General features: G+C 34.6%; 1 protein-coding gene across 2 annotated transcripts in view; it reads left to right on the forward strand.

The window, feature by feature from the left end:
* The window catches only part of LOC138703705 (sodium-dependent neutral amino acid transporter B(0)AT3), a 221,968-nt gene that overhangs the window by 196,768 nt on the left and 2,290 nt on the right, over positions 1-22,910 (forward strand). For both annotated transcript variants that reach the window (XM_069831812.1, XM_069831813.1), the window contains 10 exons: positions 1,846-2,038; positions 2,153-2,376; positions 5,811-5,894; positions 8,393-8,554; positions 10,236-10,346; positions 12,453-12,654; positions 13,738-13,922; positions 17,290-17,491; positions 19,857-20,016; positions 21,767-22,030. In XM_069831812.1, coding sequence (XP_069687913.1) covers positions 1,846-2,038; positions 2,153-2,376; positions 5,811-5,894; positions 8,393-8,554; positions 10,236-10,346; positions 12,453-12,654; positions 13,738-13,922; positions 17,290-17,491; positions 19,857-20,016; positions 21,767-22,030 — 1,787 coding nt within the window. The remainder of the gene's footprint in view (positions 1-1,845; positions 2,039-2,152; positions 2,377-5,810; positions 5,895-8,392; positions 8,555-10,235; positions 10,347-12,452; positions 12,655-13,737; positions 13,923-17,289; positions 17,492-19,856; positions 20,017-21,766; positions 22,031-22,910) is intronic.

Below are 22,910 nucleotides of genomic sequence, written 5' to 3' on the forward strand. Positions count from 1 at the left end.
AAAAATTGAAAAACAAAATCTGTACGAAGAAATTAACAACACATTTTTAGCTTCAGAACACTAGCCAATTAAAGAAATGATACTTCTGAATAGTTCATTCTCTATTTGTAATATTTTTTTACCCTTAAAACTAAAGGAAAAATTTTGTTCTGTTTTTTTCTTTTGTTTTACAAATAATGTTTTATAATAGTTAAATAAATAAATAAAATCAGTTAACTTGGAAAATATTGAGATTAGGATATGTTTATATGACATTTTTTGTTCAGAATGTCTTCGGAAATAAACTCCGTAAGGGACGGTAAATCCTCGTGAACCACTCTGTATAGTATCTTTCTTCTTTACTGTCTTTGGAAGTTGATTTATTATTGATAGGATTTAAACACTGTTATCGTGCACTTTTTCGCTTTAAATCAGGCTGTAATATGGCATTATTTTTCCAGACCTTATCATTAATTCAAAGAGAATTTCATAACCTAGTAAAAATGAAACAAAATTAAAAGCTTAGGCCCTATATAACTAGTTGAAATACATAAAAGGAACACAATCAGTTATTACAAATTGAATTAATTCAAATGTGTAGTCTCGTTAAGATTCGCAATATCATGATTTCTGATGAGAGAATCTGGCAACCCTGTCCATAACCGTGAGTCAGATTACAACAAAGGTATTCACGAACAAAATGACAAAAGTATTTTTGACCGTAATAATTATAGCACTGAACTTAATCAACAAATTCGGATTAAATACAGTACATATCTAATGGTATGTAAACGAAAGCAATATGTGTAAATGAACGAAAAAAATATATATAAATACTTAAATGCACAATTTCTCATTTAAATTCAATTGGTTAAAGTCAACTGATAATACTAAATGTTACAAAGAAACATATTCTTGTTGTAGTCTTACAGTCTTACTAATAAACAGTGTATAGTTTTTATACGAGACTTATGCAGAGTTGAGACAGAAAACGTTACCAATAAACCGTGAATAAGCTATGGACGTATAAACAGCCTGTAACTATACAATGGGAATTGCTTTGCTGTAGTTATATACACGAAACCCCTTGTTTAAGCGTTGTATATAGCGAAAAAATGGCCGCCCCTCTAACAGCTGTTCATATCGACTGTCATTTTATGATGATGGTTACCTTGTAACCACAGAAGAACCAACCAAAGAACATAGAATTATTAGAATAATATTGCTGTAGCTTCTACTCTTTGACCAAAATGTAGTGTGGTAATCGATTAGAGCCAGTTGTACTATCGATATTTAACACGCGACACTAGAGCGCCCTACCGGATGCAATAGAGAACCTCAGATATTCTATTATCTTTCGTAACGAAGTAATGACGAAACTATGACGTAGCTGTGTAACAGTTATACTGTTATACACGACGTATGTAGTGATTATTAGTAAGGAATTTACACACGACTTATAAACGAGCTACTCATTGTATAAGTATAAGACAGTTAAATGTCTGTATATAGGGTTTTTATTAGTAAGACCATTAGCAAATTAGGGAAACTTTAGTCATGAATAAAAATACTGAAGTACTTCCTTTCCAGTAAGCTCCTCAATTGTTACTAGAAAGTACTTCTGTAGACTGCAAAGACAGTATACTGGTTCCAACATGCGAAAAACCTATAAACTGATCACAGACAATTAAGAAATATCCAATAAAGTCAGTACACTTATTATATGAAACATAAATTATGATCAACATAAAACTTTATTTCAATGAAATCTATGCAAATTTTCCCAGCATACTGATGAGAAACTTGAACACGAAATAATATGTAAAGAAAACCTCAAAGTGCAACAGTACTCAATTTATGTTCCAGACGGGCAAAGTGGGTGGTGGCGGTAGTAAACTTGGGTCCGGTGAGGGGAAGCAAGTATTTAGGCCAGAAGGGGGCGAAGAAGAGAGAGAATCATGGGACAGCAAGCTCACCTTCTTGTTGGCTACTATTGGCTACGCAGTTGGGCTTGGGAACGTTTGGCGTTTTCCATATCTGGCCCAAAAGAATGGTGGAGGTGAGTTTTTGTATTATTACGCATTTTATCACTCTGAACTCTACTGTTGCGTGACGCAATGCTACTGAAATAAATAAATGTATATATTTTTTTGTTTCTGAATGAAATGAACAGGTGCATTCCTGATTCCATACTTCGTGATGCTGGCAATAGAGGGCATCCCAATCTTCTACCTAGAACTGGCAATTGGTCAGCGGTTAAGGAAAGGAGCCATTGGAGTGTGGAACCAAGTGTCACCCTACTTGGGAGGAATTGGAATCAGCAGTGCAGTGGTGTCCTTCAATGTGGCACTCTACTACAACACCATCATCGCATGGTGTCTCTTCTACTTCGTCCAGGTTTGTGCAAAAGTGCTGTACAAGCAGTGGCGGCTCGTGATAAAATATTATATGTGTTCACAATTTTGTGGTTCCAAATTCGAAGAGAGTTTGAAATTGTACGTTTAGCCTAATATGAAATGTCATGATTCCAATATTTCTCTATCGAAAAAAGCCGTATATAAATTCAAAACAACATATAATAATAATAATAATAATAATAATAATAATAATAATAATAATAATAATAATAATGAAACCCAGTCTTTTTATTTCCAATTTTTCCGGATTAGCCAGTTTACCCAGTTCATTGTTTACGTTTGTTAAAAATTAATACATACCACAGTCCCGTTATTTACAAAAGCGCGTGTTCAGTAATATATTTTGATTCACAACACACTGATACACTGTAGCCTATACCAGTACTGCAATCCCATTCGCCTAGATTGATTACTATAAATACATGCCAGTAATAATATACACCACCATACAGATATTTAAATTCATACCACCATCACATTCAGCCAACACGTGTTTGAATGCCAAACTATGCTATTATGCCGACACTGAAGTATAGTAATTCACAAACTACACTCTCGTAGCAGCACTGTACACACATCCACGTAAAGTAAACGTTCCTACAGTCAGATGCTGACATCTACAGGCTATTAAATTTCCTCCCTCGAGATATAGCACGTGAACGATAGGCATCGATGCACCTGTCATCTGTAGGATAGATTCACTGTTCACTTAACACTTTGTGCTCTTGACGAGTCATAAGAGGCCAGCGAAAGACAATTTTCTCCCGCGCATGCGTGAAATTCCTGTAACCTTCTCGAAAAGAGCACGGCTTGTAGGTGAACGCATGTTGCCAAGTTTACATAAGAAGTTTATGCAAGATGCGGGAAGTTTAAAATACTCGATTCTGATATTATACATCCCCACTACGTCAATACGGTATCAAATAATAAAACTAGTCGTGCATTAATGGAAACAAGGTGTTCACGTGCTCTTGTGCTCTTATTGACGCACCGCCACTGTATAGAAGTAAAAGAGATTTTTGTATACTTAAAAATACATTAAAATTTTATGAGGTAAATTTCTGACAGAAAGAGATGAGAAGAGAACGGACATAAAAATGTTTAGTAATTAAAGTCTTACTTAACTTTCTGTATGAGGATACTTATAACTTTCCTCTAGAATATGCCATTGGGAAAGTCCAGGAAAACAGAGGGTTTGGAATTTAACGGGTTAAATCAGCTGTTTGCAGCGATATTTTACTACTTAATTAACTTATTATTCCCAGAACATGAATTTTACCAGTAATCGAAAAGTATTGGGAATAAATGTGAATAAGGAACAAAAAAAAAGTTTCCTTTCCAGGCAGGATTCGAACCACGAAAGCCTTAGTTACCAGTCTATCGTGCTCTGAGTGAACAAGGCTCTGAAATCAGCTACAAGGGTCGGTCCGGTTTTTTTTGCCACTACTGTACATTCTTTACTATTTTGTAATTACGTAAAAAGCAAAGAAATCAACAAATACTGTGAATGTTAAATAAGTTTCATGGTATTAAATTTAGAGTTAAAGAGGTTATAGAGTAATAAAGAATGTCAAAAACCAAACAATTTGTGCAATTAATTCATTGAATGTTTTACATTTTGCTCTACAGTAATCTGATCGAAAAGTATCTGATGAGACGTTTTTGTTTACATTCTCCTCTCGCAAGCCTTGCGGAGTGGATGATTGGAGTTACACTCATCCCCACTGCAGAGCAATGATCCCAAGGAACACTCCTACTCTTTGCAGCTTTGCAACACATATTTCGAATTCTCAAAACTATTGGACGTATCAGAAAACTTATTTGACAAAACTTGTTCGCATTGACTTGATCTATTACCTATATAAAATGATTTATATATGTTACGGTTAAAATCCGAAATCCGTCAAAACCAGTTTGAACTATTAAAAACTAGTTTTCAAATTGCAGATAGACAGAAGCGAGTTTTGGTAAGATCTAGAATCAATGACAGGTTAAGTTTGGTTTGTTTAGGTTTTTGGTTTATTTAGGCTTTTTCCAAACTAAAACCTAAACAAACCAAACCTAACCTGTCACTGATTCTAGATCTTACGAAAACTCGCTTTCTATCTAACCTACATTTGCTTAAACTAGTTTTTATTAGTTGAAACTGGTTTTGACGGATTTCGGGTTTTAACGGTAACATATACAACTAGACAAAAATTTTTATTTATAATAACTAGACTTCGTGGAATTGCCACGAGAATCGTAAGGTTTACTACGCACGTGGTATAGACTGTATGAGAAGGGGACGTCCAACGGATGGAGTATGTCTCTAATGTAAATACTGAGCAGTATACTGCGGTTACAATAAAACCTGTTTCCTGCATTCAAGAAATATAATGAATGATCATTGAAATAGGAAATGTCTAAACATGTAAATACGCAATTATTTTATAGTGAGATATATTAACTCTTAAAGTTTAATGTAAGATACTCACATCATCCTTGAATATGTGCATTGCAGTGAAGAGTTACGGACATTTTGAGCGACTGCAAAGTAACCTCCTCCGATGGTCACTTAAACAGTTTTTATTTTGGAAAAATGTACGTTCAACATCACACGATGTAATACGTACATATCTGAAGAACGGAAAGTCACTACTTTTTAGGTCACAAACTTCAGATGTCTTGTCGTGACCTGATGGTACATCATTTATAATACGAAGTTGTGAATAGGCAGAACTTTTAGCAATAAAGTTTCTCAACTTACATTTCACTTTTTCTGAAATTAATGAATTGTTATTTTGGATAACGGTTTGTGATACTTTATACACTATATTAAGGGCTTCTGAGAGTTGGAGTTTAGACGATTCTAACAGGATGATGCTTTTGGACACGATTTTAAAATTAGAATCAATGAACAGAATATTTTCCAATAGCTGTTCAGAAGGCAATGATTTTATAGCTGCAACAGCAGAACTGTCTGTGCTATCCAATGCATCAATTACCTCCATTATTTTGCCGTAATGTTCTGCATAATAATTAACAGTATCCAACCACGTTTCCCAACGGGTCAAGACTGGCTGCAGGGGTAAAGGTATTCCAGGGGCAATAATTTGGAACAGCAACACTCTCATTGTAGTATGTTTGATTGAATTCTTGTCTGCACTGAACAAATGTTAAGCTTTGACTATTCCAAGCGCAGTAATGCAAAAACAAGTGCTTACATATGTATACATTATCTGTACCTGCTCCATCTATTTGGACCGGTCACAACTCTTAAAATGAACTGCTTATACTACGAGACCGGGCGGTCGCTCACCTCCTCTATACTACCGTACATCGGCAACCTGATTGCATGCTGCGTGTGGCAATTCAACGAAGTCTAATAATGATTGCTTTATTTTTAGTAACTGTCAACTCATTTTGTTCCAGAGTTTCCAGTCTGAGTTGCCATGGTCGTCATGTCCCAACAAGTACTACGCTAATGGTTCATATACAGTGGAGCCAGAATGCGTGGTAAGTTACCAGGAAAAGAAAAACGAATCTTGTGGGGACTAAAATTCTACTTCAATTGCTCCTATAGCAAGCCTCTAAAAAGGTCTTAAAAACACATTACGACAAACCAATAATAGTTTTCGTTTTACTTACATACAGAACACAAACTGAGATATTCATATAACATTTTAATATTAAGAAATAATCCATATTAGAGGGGTCTAGTATCAAAACCTGCCATATCCATTTTTTAAAAAATCGAGTTTGTTGTTTTCTAATGCCAGGCGTTTGACAATAAAGTCATTTGACCTCTTGCACTCCAATATTTTTCAAAGATATTATCATGACTAGCCACTGAAGCACAGATTTTGAGGTGTTCCGAAATGGCAAGTTGTAGCCGATTTAAGTGAACACCATATTTTAACGTTTTGGTGGCTACTTCATTCACACACAACCCCCGGAATGTCTGGAGGACCACACCTGCTGTTGGTCGACAGGTCCATTGGACCTAGCTGGGAGATCTTGTTGATCACCAGCTTTCCCTCCCTAAGCCACTGGAGGACGATTTTAGTGCCATAGCAGGTCAGCACTAGGAACAGAAAAGAGGAGGAAGGAAAGGGAAATGAACCCCTAGGCCTCGAATGCTCTAATGCCGTCGGGGTCGAAGAAAGTAAGAGTTCAGTCAGAGGACTGGATAGGAAAGGGTAAAGAGGGAATTAGGTATTGAAAAGAGGAAAATTATACCAAATTCAGTCATTAACTCATCAAGCTGACCAGTGCTAATGGATGAGTAGCCCCACCCTTTAGTTCAGCTCGTAAAATTATGCTTACTAACAGCTGCACCACGGGAAGGTAGGGATGGGACATTGGGTATTTGTCCAGGTTGGTTCCTTAAAGCCTTCAATGGGAAGGATTAATGGCTCTCCCCCCTGTATCCGACAGATACCCTTTTGCAGCCAAAAATCGAGTTTTCTTATGTATTTTGGAGTACTTTCTAACACCTACCATATGCACTGGCTGGCTTTTTCAAATTTGAACTACATCCCATATATAATGCATAGTAAAAATTGGAGTTACTTTCAAAACCTGCCACATCCAAGGAAAATACTCGATGTCTCACTTTCAAAACCTGCCACATCCATTCACAAATGACTGGAATTTATTTAATCGCGTGAGCTCAGTTTTATCGGTTCCTCAACATTACATGCATGCCAGTTGTTACAGTATTGTTGTTTAAGATGTCACCTGCACTAACTACGCCGAAAACATCACGGGAAAAGGCCATTTGGCATTCAAAATGGAGCACTACAATGAAGAGGAAGCAAAGATCCCATGATGAAGTCATTGTGAGAAAAAGCTTGAAAATAAACATTATTTTATGTGTAGACCTATGTCCAAATGTCCACCACGCCTGTGGAGTAACGGTTAGCACGTCTAGCCGCGAAACCAGGTGGCCCGGGTTCGATTCCCGGTCGGGACAAGTTACCTGGTTGAGGTTTTTTCCGGGTTTTCCCTCAACCCAATATGAGCAAATGCTGGGTAACTTTCGATGTTGGACCCCGGACTCATTTCACCGGCATTATCACCTTCATCTCATTCAGACGCTAAATAACCAAAGCTGTTGATAAAGCGTCGTAAAATAACCTACTAAAATAAAAAATATGTCCAAATTCTGGAGTAACTGAGGAAGAAGCAGAGGAAGATTACTGCGAGACTAAGCAATTCATTAACCCCCATGATGAAGTCATTGCGTGAAACCTGTGTTTTCAATTTCAAAAAGCTTGAAAATGAACATTATTTTATGTGTAGGCCTATGTCCAAATTCTGGAGTAACTGAGGAAGAAGCAGAGGAAGATTACTGCGAGACTAAGCAATTCATTAACCCCCATGATGATGTCATTGCGTAAAACCTGTGTTTTTAATTTCAAAAAGCTTGAAAACAAACATTATTTTATGTGTAGACCTATGTCCATATTCTGGAGCAACTGAGGAAGAAGCAGAGGAAGATTACTGCGAGACTGAGCAATTCATTAACCCTCATGATAAAGGCGTTGTGTAAAAAACTGTTTTTAATTCAATAAAACTAAGAAAAAAGCTTATTCATGTTAACAGAAAAATTATTAGTTATTTAACACATGTTCTTATGGGTGATATATCAAAATCAACCATATCCATTATAAACTGTCAAAAATATAATTATTTAGGGGGGCAAGTTTTCTGAATCTTATTATTTTAGTGGATTTCCACGAACCCCAATCATCTGCTGAAGAAGAGCCACATACATCTTATATCAAAGTAACTGCACGTTTTTCTTATTTTTCTCAAAATATAGCAAAGTGGATGTGGTAGGTTTTGATACTAGACCCCTCATTTATTTCTTAAACACGGGCAGACTTCAAAGAACAGTTCACAGCGGGGCCTATTTAAATAATTTTATTCACTTACACGTCATAACATAATTAACATGTGATCAGAGAGAAAGGTCAAACTCATCACAATGTAACACTTTCAATTCACAGACCAGTACCCCAACACAGTATTTCTGGTATCGATCCACACTCATGATATCCGAGGATATCAACAGTCCAGAAGCTTTCAACTGGAAGATAGCACTCGCTCTTGTGGTTGCATGGGTGCTAGTTTACATGTGCATGATCAAAGGGATTGCCTCTTCTGGGAAGGTAAATGCATACACTGTCATTTCAAATAATATTATAATCTACAAAATATGTTCACTCACTTTCACAAAGTTGATGTCAAATAACTAAACATTTTACGTAAAAAATTTTAAAAATAAAATTTGTTGACGTGTTTGATTAACAATTGAATCAGTCATTTCTGAAAGGGTTTTGTTCAATTTTTTGCTCAAATCAGTTTAAGAATCGTATCACATTCATCTCACTTGAATATTCTTTTCTGTTAAGAAAGGGCATTAATGAATGTATTTTTTAGGATAGTAAAAGCTTCGCAAAATTCACAGTAGGGGAGACTGTTGTACCTCTAAACACTTTTCACATTTTATTTTTTTTAATTTTGAAAAATGAAATATTTAAAATTAAAAAATGCTTGAAATAATTATTGAAGATTCCTTCACAACTTCCTGTATGTATTTTCCTGTTTTACAGATCTATTAAGGATGGAAAAAATAAAATGAAGGGATATGTAATGTGTTCAAAGGTACAACAGGTCCATGTACCTTGAAACATACCCTCTTGTAAGTTGGAACAGCTGGAAAGTAGGTGGGAATATAGCTGTAAAAACTGACAATCATATTCAAAATGTATTTGCCATCATAAACCAGAGCAGGCTTCTCTGATTGAGATTTTATTTCCTGGAGAAGCAATAACTGCTTCAACAGCTTTCTTCAAGGCATCCGTATCAATTGGGAACCTCTTAACTCCAGACTTACTTCGTAACATGATCTTAAAAGAAAAGAAAAACAAAAACTGATAGTATTTTGTACCTTGGAACATGTTCCATGGTACAACATGTTTTGTGTTCAAAGGTACAAGAGGGTGTACTTTTAAACGAATATGGCTCCCAGAACTGGAGATTCGAATAAATCATGGAAATTAAAATATGTTATTACTCACCACATGATAGGGAACACACTGTACTTGAAATATATTAGCAAATACAATCTGGTTTTGTGTTAGAAAACATATATCAATGAACGAAATGTTTACTTTTGGTACTAAAAAATTTCTTTTATCTACGGAACTCACACTTTGCAGTAAATCAAACTGATACTACGACCAGAGCTATTTAGCGGCTTTCTCTACAATATACTTCAATTTGAGTCTTCTAGGTAGCAGCAAAAATTAAAAAACAAAAAATGTTCAAAGACACACTATGCTAAAGGTACAACAGTCTCCCCTACTTTTAAAAAGGTCCTATTCCTGGAATAAGGCCATTTTTATGGAGATGTGATTTCTGTTGTGGTTTCGGAATGAAGCACTTTTAAAATAACTGATTCAATTCATTTCAAGCTATTCTTGAACTAACAAAACACCTTTAAACACTCTTCAAAAGTGACCCAGAAGTTACAGTTGCTAAACATATTGATCAGCCTTGAAGACCGGCTGGAGTTTGCCAATAGTTTCACTAACTTTCTTCACAGAAAATGTTTCAGCAGTACCGGTATCTGAAAATATTATTATAACTGGTGTATAAACAATCCCAGTTCCAGATAATATTACGGTACGTAATTGAGTTTAAGTATGGAGAGTCACTACTATTTTCTCCACTCCAAAAGAGAAACTAAAAGGGGAAATATATTGTTTGTTATTATTATTTTTATTGGTATTGTATCAGTCTTCTTGTCTCAATATTTTGCCTTCCATGTCTCTGTTTTTTTCACAGGTTGTATATGTAACAGCGACATTTCCTTACATTGTCCTGATCATCTTCTTCTTCCGAGGTGTAACATTGAAAGGGATGACTGATGGATTGCGCCATTTGTTTACACCGAAGGTAAATTAAGAAAGCACATTTTGAATTGTATTTTGCTTCACATGCTAGTAAACAATAACACTTGAAACATTCATTCAACAAATTTACCATTTTCTCTGGCCCATTTTCCAGGAAATATTTTGAAATTATTACTATATTTAAAGGCTGAACAAACAATCCACCATTGGCGTTGCGAGTTGACTATTCTACCGACAATAACCAATGTATTTAGAATGACAAATCTCTTATACTTCTGCTGAGAAGTAGTTTTAAATTGACTGATGATTTTCAAAGAAATCATGAAGCTACTGTTCTCAACACAATAACTAGATTAAGTATCTAATTTATTTAGGATCGATGTCTGTTTATTCACTCTGAAATGATGGAGAAAGGATTTTGCTTTGTAACAACTTTTGGGGGTCTAAATTGATTTTAAATTTCATACTATTAAACAGTAATTGAAGAGTTCACTGCAAGAATGATGGACGTCATTTGGAATACATTTTGCAGGAGAAGCAATTGAAAGTTTGAAATGCTTAGCGCTCGAAGCTTAACTGAGATTTTCCGATCATTACTGGACAATGACTATCAGTAATAATGCCATATAACTCTGTATGTACATTCTATATGTCTTAAGCTATGCATTGACAGTCTTAGTTAATTTTCGACAAGAAAGTGACATCCATCATTCTTGCAGTGGACTCTTCAATTATGAAGCTACTGTTCTCAACACAATAACTAGATTAAGTACTGGTATCTAATTTATTTAGGATCGATGTCTGTTGATTCACTCTGAAATGATGGAGGAAGGATTTTGCTTTATAAAAACTTTTTGGGAGTCTAAATTGATTTTAAATTTCATAGTATTAAATAGTAATTATTGTTCAAATCTAGTTTTCAGGTATAGCTCTCTGTGAAGCTAATTTGAATAATTTCAAGGGAAAAATTGTTCAGTGATATACTGCAAGTAAGTTATGGGCAAATTTGTCAAGTGATGTATCTAAAACTTGCTTATTCCTAATCTTAAATATGCCACTATTTAATTTCCAAATTTCAGCAACATTAAAGATGATTTACTTAACATTGCTGTTAAAGATTAAACTTAGCCTTCCTGAATATATTTTAACTTTTCCATAGATGCGCAAAGGCAGAGGTAGCTTTTCCGATTCTGTTAATAGTATTTTCTATGGCAGCTCCATATTTTGTCACTTTACTGGTATCAAGATATGTGACTGATTCAAATGCGCCAATTTCTTGATTTTGAATTTTCGGCTTGATTTATGATTTATTAGCATTAATTCTTAATTTATGTTATAAAACTATTTATTTTCAAACCAGTTATCCCAGACACTTCTGCCAATTTTGAGACTTTTCTTGCATGTCTGGAAAATGTTGTGATGACAGACGTCATCAGCGTAGTCCAAGTCCTCCTGAAGTCAGTTAAACCACAACTGAACTCTCTTTTTATGGGATGTAACTTTTGTCATGTCTCCCATCACTAAATAGGTACTGTAGTTAAAGAAAAATTACTGCCTATCTTGTTTAAGTGTTCATAGATTTATAAATTAAGGTGTTGTTGTTTTCTAATGCCAGGCGTTTGATAATAAAGTCATTTGACCTCTTGCACTCCAATATTTTTCAAAGATATTATCATGGTCAGCCACTGAAGCACAGATTTGGAGGTGTTCCGATCCATTTCTTGGTTTGAGTTGCACAATGGGCAGTTAGGGGACTGATATATTCCAATTCTATGCAGGTGTCATGGCCTGTTGCCAATCTAAATGCAGCTACAGACGATTTTCGTGGTAAATCGGGAATTAACTGTGTATTATGATGCAGAGAGTTTCATTTTTTCCCTTGAGATTGTGTTATCAAATTTTGTTTGTTGAAGTCTAAGTATGTAGATTTAATAAATCTTTTCACAGGGTAATATGTAGATTTAGTAACAGGTCTGTAAGTAGCAGTGTCGCCCTTCTTGACTGTTCAAAGTAAGTATTACGTTTCTAAGGATCAATTTTAAAAGGCTGTAACCCTGGCACATTCTGTTTTCTAGTTATTACAGAGAAATATACTGTAATTGAATGATTTTATTTTGTTTAACGAACACAGAAACGTGTTTTTTTTCAGTGGTGGACGCTCACAGATCCTGTTGTGTGGCTGGAAGCAGGTACACAAATTTTCTTCTCACTGGGACTCGCTTTTGGTGGCCTTATCGCCTTCTCTTCATATAACCCAGTCAACAACAATTGTTACAGAGATGCCATCATGGTGTCTCTTACAAACTGTTTCACTTCCATGTTTGCTGGCATTGTTGTCTTCTCGGTCATAGGTATGTAACACAATTAACATATAATAATTATATACTTTGAGATTTAAGGTCTTCATATTAGAGTGTGATAAAATACCGCATTTTAGCATTTACACGTCATAGAGGAAATCGTCTTCAACTTTTCGGAAAACCGTACTATTTTCTCTTTAAGGCATTAGGTACAGCTTACAGCAGTAAAATTTTGGAAATATTCCATTATTGTATCTTGTACAATAATGAAAATTAATATGTGTAAAACACTGTCCTGCTATATGAAAAAAATATTTTTTTTTTATTTAAAAAAATTATTTACTTTTTTTTTTTTTTTTTTTAAATTCAGTTCACTATGCAGTGATGAAGCGTTTCCCACATAACTCAAAGACTATCTAACGTTGTGATAAAAATTTTTGTATGTACTTATGCATGTCATATGTACAATATGATGCAAGATCACTTCTCTATCTTGATAGATTGTCTGATAAAAAATAAATTCATTTAAAAAAATGGTCAAATATCAGTATTTTCTTCTAACACAAAATTAAAAAAAAAAATCTTATTTATTAAGGAATGTAGTTGAAAGAGCATGATATTGTAAACATGAGTTTCAGCAATAAAATAAAAAAGAGAGAACATGAGAAATTTAACAAGTTTTTTAGTTATGAGGGAAACGCTTCATCACTGCACAGTGAACTGCCACCATTTTGAATTAAAAAAAAAAATTTCTTTTAAATCGTAAAAATAATTTTTTCATATACCAGAAGAACAGTGTTTTATACATATCAATTTTCATTATTGTACGAGATACAATAATGGAAGAAAAAAATGTTGAATATTTCCAAAATTTTTACTGCTGTAAGCTGTATCTAAGTCCTTAAAAGGCACTATTCAAATGTACGAGTACTTGAATCACCAAGCTGGTGATGTCTGGAACTAATTGCTTCCATAATATGGAGTATATCTCAAAAGATTTTAACAAAAATATTTTTTTAAATATTGGCACAGAATCTAGCCTTAAATAGAGGCTTTTAAACTAGCTACTAGAAATGTTTGATAAAATAATATCGTGTGTATAATATTACAGTTATAAAATGTAATATATTTCAGGGTTCAAAGCAACAATGATCTATGAACGTTGCTTAGAAGAAAGAAATTCCACATTAGCAGCTCTAGCTTTGAACTCTATACCACTCTCAGCTCTTCCAACAGAAGGAAGTATCATCATGTTGGGAAATGAAACACAGATTATGCCCCCAATTCCCGAGTGTGATCTAGAGAAAGAACTGGATAATGTAAGTATCAAAGCTTGAGAATAATACAGTTTCAGTTTCTTTATTAAGCATATTTTGCATTTTAAATGTTATTCTATTAAGGGGTTAGGTACAGCTTACAGCAGTAAAATTTTGGAAATATTCAGCATTTTTTCCTCCATTACTGTATCTTGTACAGTAATGAAAATTAGTATGTGTAAAACACTGTCCTTCTGATATATGAAAAAAAATATTTTTACGATTTAAAAAAAAATATTTACTTTTTTTTTTTTTTTTTTTTCAAAATTCAGTTCATTGTGCAGTGATGAAGCATTTCCCACATAACTAAAAAACTATCCAACATTCTGTGACGAAATTTTTGTGTGTATTTATGCGTGATATATCTACAATATGATGCAAGATCATTTCTCTACCTTTGATAGACTGTCTGATAAAAAATAAATTCAGTAAAGAAATGGTCAAATATCAGTATTTTCTTCTAACACAAAATAAAAAAAACAATATTATTTATTAAGGAATGTAGTTGAAAGAGCATGATATTGTAAACATGAGTTTGAGCAATAAAATAAAAGAGAGAGAACATGAAAAAGTTAACAAGTTTATGAGTCATGAGGAAAACGTTTCACCACTGCACAGTGAACTACCACCATTACGAATTTTGAAGAAAAAAAAAAAAAAAAAAAAAAAAGTTTATATAAATAATTCTTTTTAAATCGTAAAAATATTTGTTTCATATAGCAGAAGGACAGTGTTTTACATAAACCAATTTTCATTATTGTACAAGATAGAGTAACGGAGGAAAAAAATGTTGAATATTTCCAAAAATGTTACTGCTGTAAGCTGTACCTAACCCATTAAATATTAATATTATTTAATTCTGAAATAGTACATTATGCAACGAGCCTATAATGATAGTAATTAAGACGCAAGTATGTTTGTTTATGAAACGAGCGCAAGCGAGTTTCATAATTTTCATACGAGCGTCTTAGTTACCATTATAGGCAAGTTTCATACGACTTTTTATGCTCGACCATATTTCTAAATTGAAATTATTCAGAAGTATCATTTTATTTGTATCTGACTCAAGATCGAAAGTGACCTTGTTCATAGCTCGTGTGAGATGTGCGCAGACGCGAAAGTATTGATTTTTTCCGAGGAACAATAATGTCATTGACCTTGATGTTGAGAATAACATGAACTAATTTTGGTATAACCTGGTAATTGATTTAGAATTGAAAAACGAGTGACAAATTGAATTTATTTGAATATTATTTACAATTAACGCTAATTATTATAGTAACAGAACATAACCTTCTGCGACAGTATTGGATTTCCAGCCTCCGTGAAGTTTCCCTCGTTATCTTTCGATTGCACATCCGAGAATAATCGAAAACCTGAACTTTAATGAATAGGTATACTTTAATGACATGCATTAAAGTACTGCTACCAGGTGTATAATTACTACATTTCGGCATGGTCGAGCATAAACAATAACAACACTGCTTCCCTGCCAGCTTTTCACTCAATTCTTTAAATCCATTATTACTTTAGTCAACTTGCCAAATCTTTCGCTCATGATTCAATACTAGTAAACTTTCGTAAATTCTCGCATTAAGGAGGTATGTACTGTAATTAATCTCAATGACATACAATTTTAAATTCCAAATACATTTTATTTATGTTACGAAGAAAGGCTTTGCAATATAATTTATGTAGGTTAAGAGGTGCTACTTTCAATTACATGCGGCATACATTATTGAAAGAAATCATTTGCCTAGACGCAAAAAAGTATAACCAGAAGATTAATATTTCAAAGGAATTTTTTTAATATTTTGAAATACCTATTATTATTTTCTTTTGTCTTTAACTTCTCAGAAGAAGATATGGAATATAGAAAACATAATACATATGTTTGAATTCTACATTTTTAATACGATGTTCAATCCGGTTCCGGAAAATTGGCCACAGAAAATTGGTAACTGGGACAATTGGCCACAGAAAATTGGTAATAGGGACAATTCGCCACAGATAGACAATTTGCCACAAATAGACAATTTTCCACAGATAGACAATTTGCCACACAGTCCATTATCCAAAAATGGGATCGTAACAATTTATTTAAATGTGAATTAGTGGCAAATATGATAACTTTCACGTTGTCCTCCGGTTCAAAATACAACAACCACCTTTATCCTTGTACGGGCTTAGTGTATCTGTCGGCTATAACGTTCAGTTCGTCAAAATTCCTTGGCTCAGGTCGTAGGTGCAGCTTCCTGGCACGGCGCACAGTTTTTTAATAGATGGTTTCTTCGGTAGATTCACATTGGCTTCGCTTGCAATACGCTGTAACTCATTTTGAATAATGACAGACGTTGGTTCTCGGGAAGTCCCCGCTCTTGCCTTCATGTTCTCTACACATTCCTTCGCCTTAATCCTTCCCCAGTCTGCAGAATGATTCTTGTGTTCAGACGGTTCTTTGACGACACTGCTTCCATCTTCTGATAACGTGACTGTTGCATTACACCCGCCACGCATGTCACAGCGCCAGACAACTCCATTCTTATTTTCTCTAAGTCTCGTGTACATGTAGCCAAGATATATTAATTTGTCAGAGCCTCTTTCTGATTTTGTGAAGCGAATTTCTTCCGCCATAGTTCCTAATTAGTTTACAGCTTCTGGATTTGTCTTGTGTTACCATAGAAATATATTATAAATTGTTGCGAATTTGAGTATTGCCTTGAATTTTAATGTGTGGCTAATTGTCTTTGATACGAATTTCAATTATGTGGCGAGTTGTCTTTGATACGAATTTCAATTATGTGGCGAGTTGTCTTTGATACGAATTTCAATTATGTGGCGAGTTGTCTTTGATACGAATTTCAATTATGTGGCGAGTTGTCTTTGATACGAATTTCGATTATGTGGCGAGTTGTCTTTGATACGAATTTCAATTATGTGGCGAGTTGTCTTTGATATGAATTTCAATTATGTGGCGAGTTGTCTTTGATACGAATTTCGATTATGTGGCGAGTTGTCTTTGATACGAATTTCAATTATGTGGCGAGTTGTCTTTGATATGAATTTCAATTATGTGGCTAATTGTCTTTGATACGAATTTCAATTATGTGGCGAGTTGTCTTTGATACGAATTTCGATTATGTGGCGAGTTGTCTTTGATACGAATTTCAATTATGTGGCGAGTTGTCTTTGATACGAATTTCAATTATGTGGTGAGTTGTCCCCAACCCTGTTCAATCATGTAATATGACGCATGTACTTAGTAAATTCCGGTAACAAAAAATAATACTGGATTCCATAACACGATAATGTGTCTCAGTCAATGAATTCATTATTATACTACAATGTTATTTGTTTCTTTTCATTTCAGTCGGCTTCTGGAACAGGTCTGGCCTTCATAATTTTCACAGAGGCCATCAATCAGTTTCCTGGTGCACAATTCTGGTCCATCTTATTTTTTCTCATGCTGTTCACACTTGGAATTGATTCTCAGTTCGGGACATTAGAAGGAGTTGTTACATCTATTGTGGATATGAAGCTCTTCCCAAATCTCCGGAAAGAAATTCTTACAGGTCTGTTATAAAATTTATATTACAATAAACAATATTACATTATTTTTTTACTTAGTTGTTTAACGACGCTGTATCAACTATTGAGTCATTTAGCGTTGATGAAATTGGATTACAAATACAGTATATTTGAAATTGAAAGTACTCCAAACTACATTATTTTTAACGTAAAAAATTAATCGGCCACTGGCAGCTCACTTAAACCTTAAATCAGGTATGCTCAAAATTGTAAAAGCCCCGATTACACGGATGATGCTGCACTGCATAACGCACACAGTATACGGACTGGGCTCCACAACTACATTGCAGCTCTGCCCGTGCCATAGCTCTCACACTCTTACAAAAATGCGGATAATAAACTGAATTTGAAAAAGGAAAGAGTGTACATTGTAATATTAAGTTATTACATTATTTATTATATTTAATATAGTTATGATATTATTATATTATAAGTAATGTTATTTTCATATTCCACCATACATTGCGGTCTATTCAACATGTGCATTCTTTTCTGCAAGTAATCGGAAATCTATTTCCAACGAATTTACTCAATGCGCATCTGGCTCAGAAGATGCTCATCTGTTAATCGGGATCTATGTTTGGATTTAGCAACTTTCATTCTCTAAAATAATTCTTCCCACACGTATGTCGAGGAAAAAATTGTAGCTAACATAGTGGCAGCGAATAAGCTCATCTTGGGATATTTCGTTTTGTTCATTTTTTAAATACTTCTATGCTTGTCAACTCATACTCTCCGCATTTAGTTATGAATTCTACGTCACTTTGCAAATCAATTAACTCGTCTTGTAACTGAACTCTCACGGATTGTACTAAATTTACTATGAAGGGATTAAAAAAAAAAGATTAATATCACTCTCCATATGTCTAAAATCACTAAATCTATGTTTTGTGAATTCACATTTCAGTCGTTCCAGTACAGAGATATAATTAACTATATTTTGTTCAGGCTCCATATATCTCTCTACAAGTTCACCATCCGTGAAGGGTTTTAGTGCCTTTGCTAATTCCCAACATATTACATAACTTACTCCTAAACTTAGAATCTGAATTGTTCGACTCTCTTCAAACTATGGTCTTTCATGAAGTGCTTTCAATTCTTTAAACTGTAGTGCCTCTGAAAAATTATTTTATCATAACACGTATTTCTGTTGGAATAAAATCACCACAATGACACTAATATTAGTAGTAGTAGTAGTAATAATAATAATAATAATAATAATAATAATAATAATAATAATAATAATAATAATAATAATAATGTTGGTATATGAATACATATTACAGAAAACAGCTTCCCTCTCACTTCGCCATGTTCTGGATGGCAGAGCTTATAATGTCGTTTTATGTTGCTCAGTATCTTACAACATAGTAAACACTTTACTTTTTCACCGAACGCAAAACAAAAATAGTCTTCCTCCCACTCTACGGAATGATCGTTTGCTTACAGAAGGTTTTGACTGTGTCATTGTCCCGCACTGTTCGTACGTTACTAAGTACTTGAACTGCCTTCCGCAGTCATCCGTCGAGCTTCGAACGAGGAATAGCACGCTCTACATTGGAAGGTTGTGATTACAGAACGTAATCGGGAGTCAGAGAATGAGCATACCTGCCTTAAATGCTCAAACTATATTTTAACAGTATGACTTTACAAAAACTGACGTTCTTCAAAAGCATGTGATAATGTACATGTGGCAACACAGACCACGTGGTTGAGTGCAGTGTTCTCGCTTTCCCAACAGGTTATTTCCCATTCCCACTTCCGTAAAACGGTTTCAGTTACATGTTAGTAGCTAGTCTCTTCCAACACGTGTGATGTGTAGTGTGCGCGAAAAATGCTGCGAGGTTGTGAATTTCCTTGTAATTGTTAATTTGTGCAATTATTCAACAATGAATGGAAGTGAAAACATATATTATATTTTGGACAATTTAGAAAACTCATAATTGTACACTTTGTATGTTATTTTATATGTATGGGTAAATTATTTCAGATTGGCAGTTACGAAGTTTATAATTACAAATTATTGTTTGTATTTTTATATTATTCGTTTATTATTTTCTTCTTGTAAGGCCGCGGACGATTGGAGCACATGTTACCATCCAGCTGTACATATTTGTCATTCAGGTTCACTGACATTGAGAGCTGCGCTATTACTTTTCATTCGGTAGAGATATAGTCCAAGCTCACACAACTTTTGGTACCAACTCCCTAGCTCTGGTTATAACTACTGCCAAGAATAGGACCTAATAATTTTGTTCTAAAGCAGTTGAATAAAATTATGTTTTTTACCGTTTTGCATATTCACAACAGCTTGGTTCTAACCAATGTTTTATGCTATTTATATTCTAGGGGTGATATGTCTTGTTTGCTGCACCATCTCAATGGCCTTTGCTCACGGGGCTGGGAACTACGTTTTCATCTTGTTCGACAACTTCAGTGGCAACTTTCCACTCCTCATCATAGCATTTTTTGAGTGTATTGGAGTTTCATACGTATACGGACTGAAACGGTATGTTTTCTAATGCACCTGAAGAACTTAAATAATCTGCTATTATATTTAAATGCATCTATTATTTTAAATAAGTGTACTGTATATGTATTAAAACTGTAATAAATAAAAGTACTGAGTACAGAAATCTATTTTGGAGACCCAATGACAAGTAGGCCTACAGTATTTCTCCAAAAACATCACACTTTAGATTAAAAGTTATTATTTTTTTTTTTAATTTCTCTTTACATAAGCCTATCCCTTAAAATAGAATTATTCAAGTCAGCTTTACAGGAAGATATGCCTGAAAGCAGATTTGTATAAAGTTAACAGAAAAATCACAAATTTAAGTAGCACAGAAAGTGTGCACTCAATGCTGGGTCTCTGGTGTCTTATCAACCCACTTGAGGTATGTGGATAAAAAAGATAATAACTGAGCCGGGGTCTGGTAGAGTTCCTGGGTAGTTCAGTCGATAGAACGTTGGCACGCTCAGCCAAAGATCTCGGGTTCGATGCCAGGCCCCATAACAATTTTTTCCTTGAAATTATTCAAGTCAATTTTACAGGGAGCTATACCTGAAAGCCAGATTTGTATAAAACACATTAAAGTTCGTTAACGGAAAAATCACAAATTTAAGTCACACAGAAAGTGTGCACTCAATGTTGGGTCTCTGGAGTCTTGTCAACCCACTTGAGATATGTGAATAAAAAAGGTAATAACTGGGGCCTGGTAGAGTTCCAGAGTAGCTCAGTCGGTAGAACTTTGGCACGCTCAGTCAAAGGTCTCGGGTTCGATGCCCGACCTCAGAATATTGTTTCCCTTGAAAATATGTATGTATATATATATATATATATATATATATATATATATATATATATATATATGTATATATATATATATATATATACACAGTAGAACTTGGTTATAACGACATCCAAGGGACCTTAAAAATTATGTTGTTATAAACGAGTGTCGTAGTAACCGAGATTCACATTATTAATCTAGTGAGGTGGAAAATAAAAAAATAACAAACTTAATTAGACTTATTTTAGATTTATGTATTGACTTTTAAGCCTACAATGAACATAATAAAATACACGTAGGCCTACAATTATAAATACAGTATTCTGTATTAAAACAGTTTGTTCAGTACTCACCAAACTACTTTACTTAGAAGTGAAGTAATCAGTCATTTTACTCTGTTGTCTTCTACTTGCCCAATACACACTTTCTAGGACTAAATTACGTTCTATGTTCATAATTTCAGTTGCAATTTCACTGCTCCCTTCCCTAGCTTCATAGAACATGTTCATAATTCTAATGACTTCTAAAGCGTCACTCACTTCTTTTAGTGGCCATACTGCATTAAAATGCGTGCACTTAGTGAAAACTTCCTGTCGAAACTTATCTAATATCCCATGAATTCGGGCAGGTTACAATGGGGTGGGGAATCCGCCTGCATTCCAGAGGTCTATGACAGAAGGAGACTGTAAAGAATTTGTCAGGGTCAGATTTCAACAAAATATTTCTTAAAATACTTTGCTTCTTAGAAAATCTTATTCCAAACTGAGGTTGAAAATGACGTTATATGCGAGGTAGACGCATATACGTTTGTCGTATTAAGCAAGGTAGAAAAGCATATGTCTTATGGGGAATTAGTTGGACCACAGAATATTTGACGTTATAGGCGAGGTGTCACACAAAACGAGGTCGCTATAACCAAGTTCTACTGTATATACTGGTAATGATTATTGGTATACTTTGTGACAGTTTCGCTGACGACATCGAGCTGATGACAGGAAGAAGACCTGGACTCTACTGGCTTATTTGCTGGAAGTATCTTTCTCCACTTGCAATGTTGTCCATCTTAGTGGCAAGTTTTGTGGAGATAATTGTAGATGGAAGTGGTTACCCAGCATGGGTCGCCAGCAAAGGCGTCACTGAACGACATGAGTGGCCCTTGTGGGCACTCGTTTTGATAGCCTTCCTAATCCTCATTTCTGTATTATGGATTCCTGTTGTTGCAGTATGCAGGTAAGTTAGCCCTTCTTACATCTTGAAATCACGAAAAATTATAAAGCTTTAATAATTAAGTCTGATTAGCATAATATGTTACTAGACAGTGATGCATGCAATGAGAAGAAAGGAACTGCCCACCCTATTCCATTATCTCCTGGCTTAGTTGCCTCAGGAGTAATGCCTTATTGGTATCAGTTATGAGGTTCAAACCTGTCTTCGGACAGTTAACTAATCAACAACAAACAACAGAAAAGTGATATTCATTTATCTCAAAATTCCTACGTCACTCATTTATAGGGTTGCCAACCTTCCCGTATTTCTTGGATCTCCCACATTTGGCAGTAATTTTCAATAGTCTCCCTCTCCCGTATTTTTCTTCTCTTGGAGCATTTTTCTCCCTTATCATCATCATCATCATCATCATCATCATCATCTTCTTCTTCACTACACGGAGTAGGCAATATTGCCTGTTCCGGTTTCACAGTTTATCCCTCCATCGTCCCTTAGGTCGTCCTACGTCTCTTCTTCCAGTCGCTTTGTAATTTAATAAGAGTTTTGGTAGTCTAGTGTCCTCCATTCTATTTATATGTTGGAACCATCTATCTCTCTGTTCCTTTATTCTTCCATTCATGCTAAAGATATGTAGTTCCTCTCTGATGTCTTCATTTCGAAAGCGATCAGATCTTGTTCATCCTTTTGTTCTCCTTAAAAATGTCATTTCAGCACTTTGTATTTTATTTTGAATTCTTTTTGTGTTTACCCAAGTTTCTGATCCATAAAGAAGAAGAGGAGTAGCCATTGTTTTATAAAATTTAATTCTGGTATCTTTCCTTGTTTTATTCTTTAATGTCCGATAGACACATCATTTGAAATTTTGATATTTTTTTGTTAACAT

This window comes from Periplaneta americana, chromosome 7 (assembly GCF_040183065.1).
Source record: "Periplaneta americana isolate PAMFEO1 chromosome 7, P.americana_PAMFEO1_priV1, whole genome shotgun sequence".
NCBI lineage: Eukaryota > Metazoa > Arthropoda > Insecta > Blattodea > Blattidae > Periplaneta > Periplaneta americana.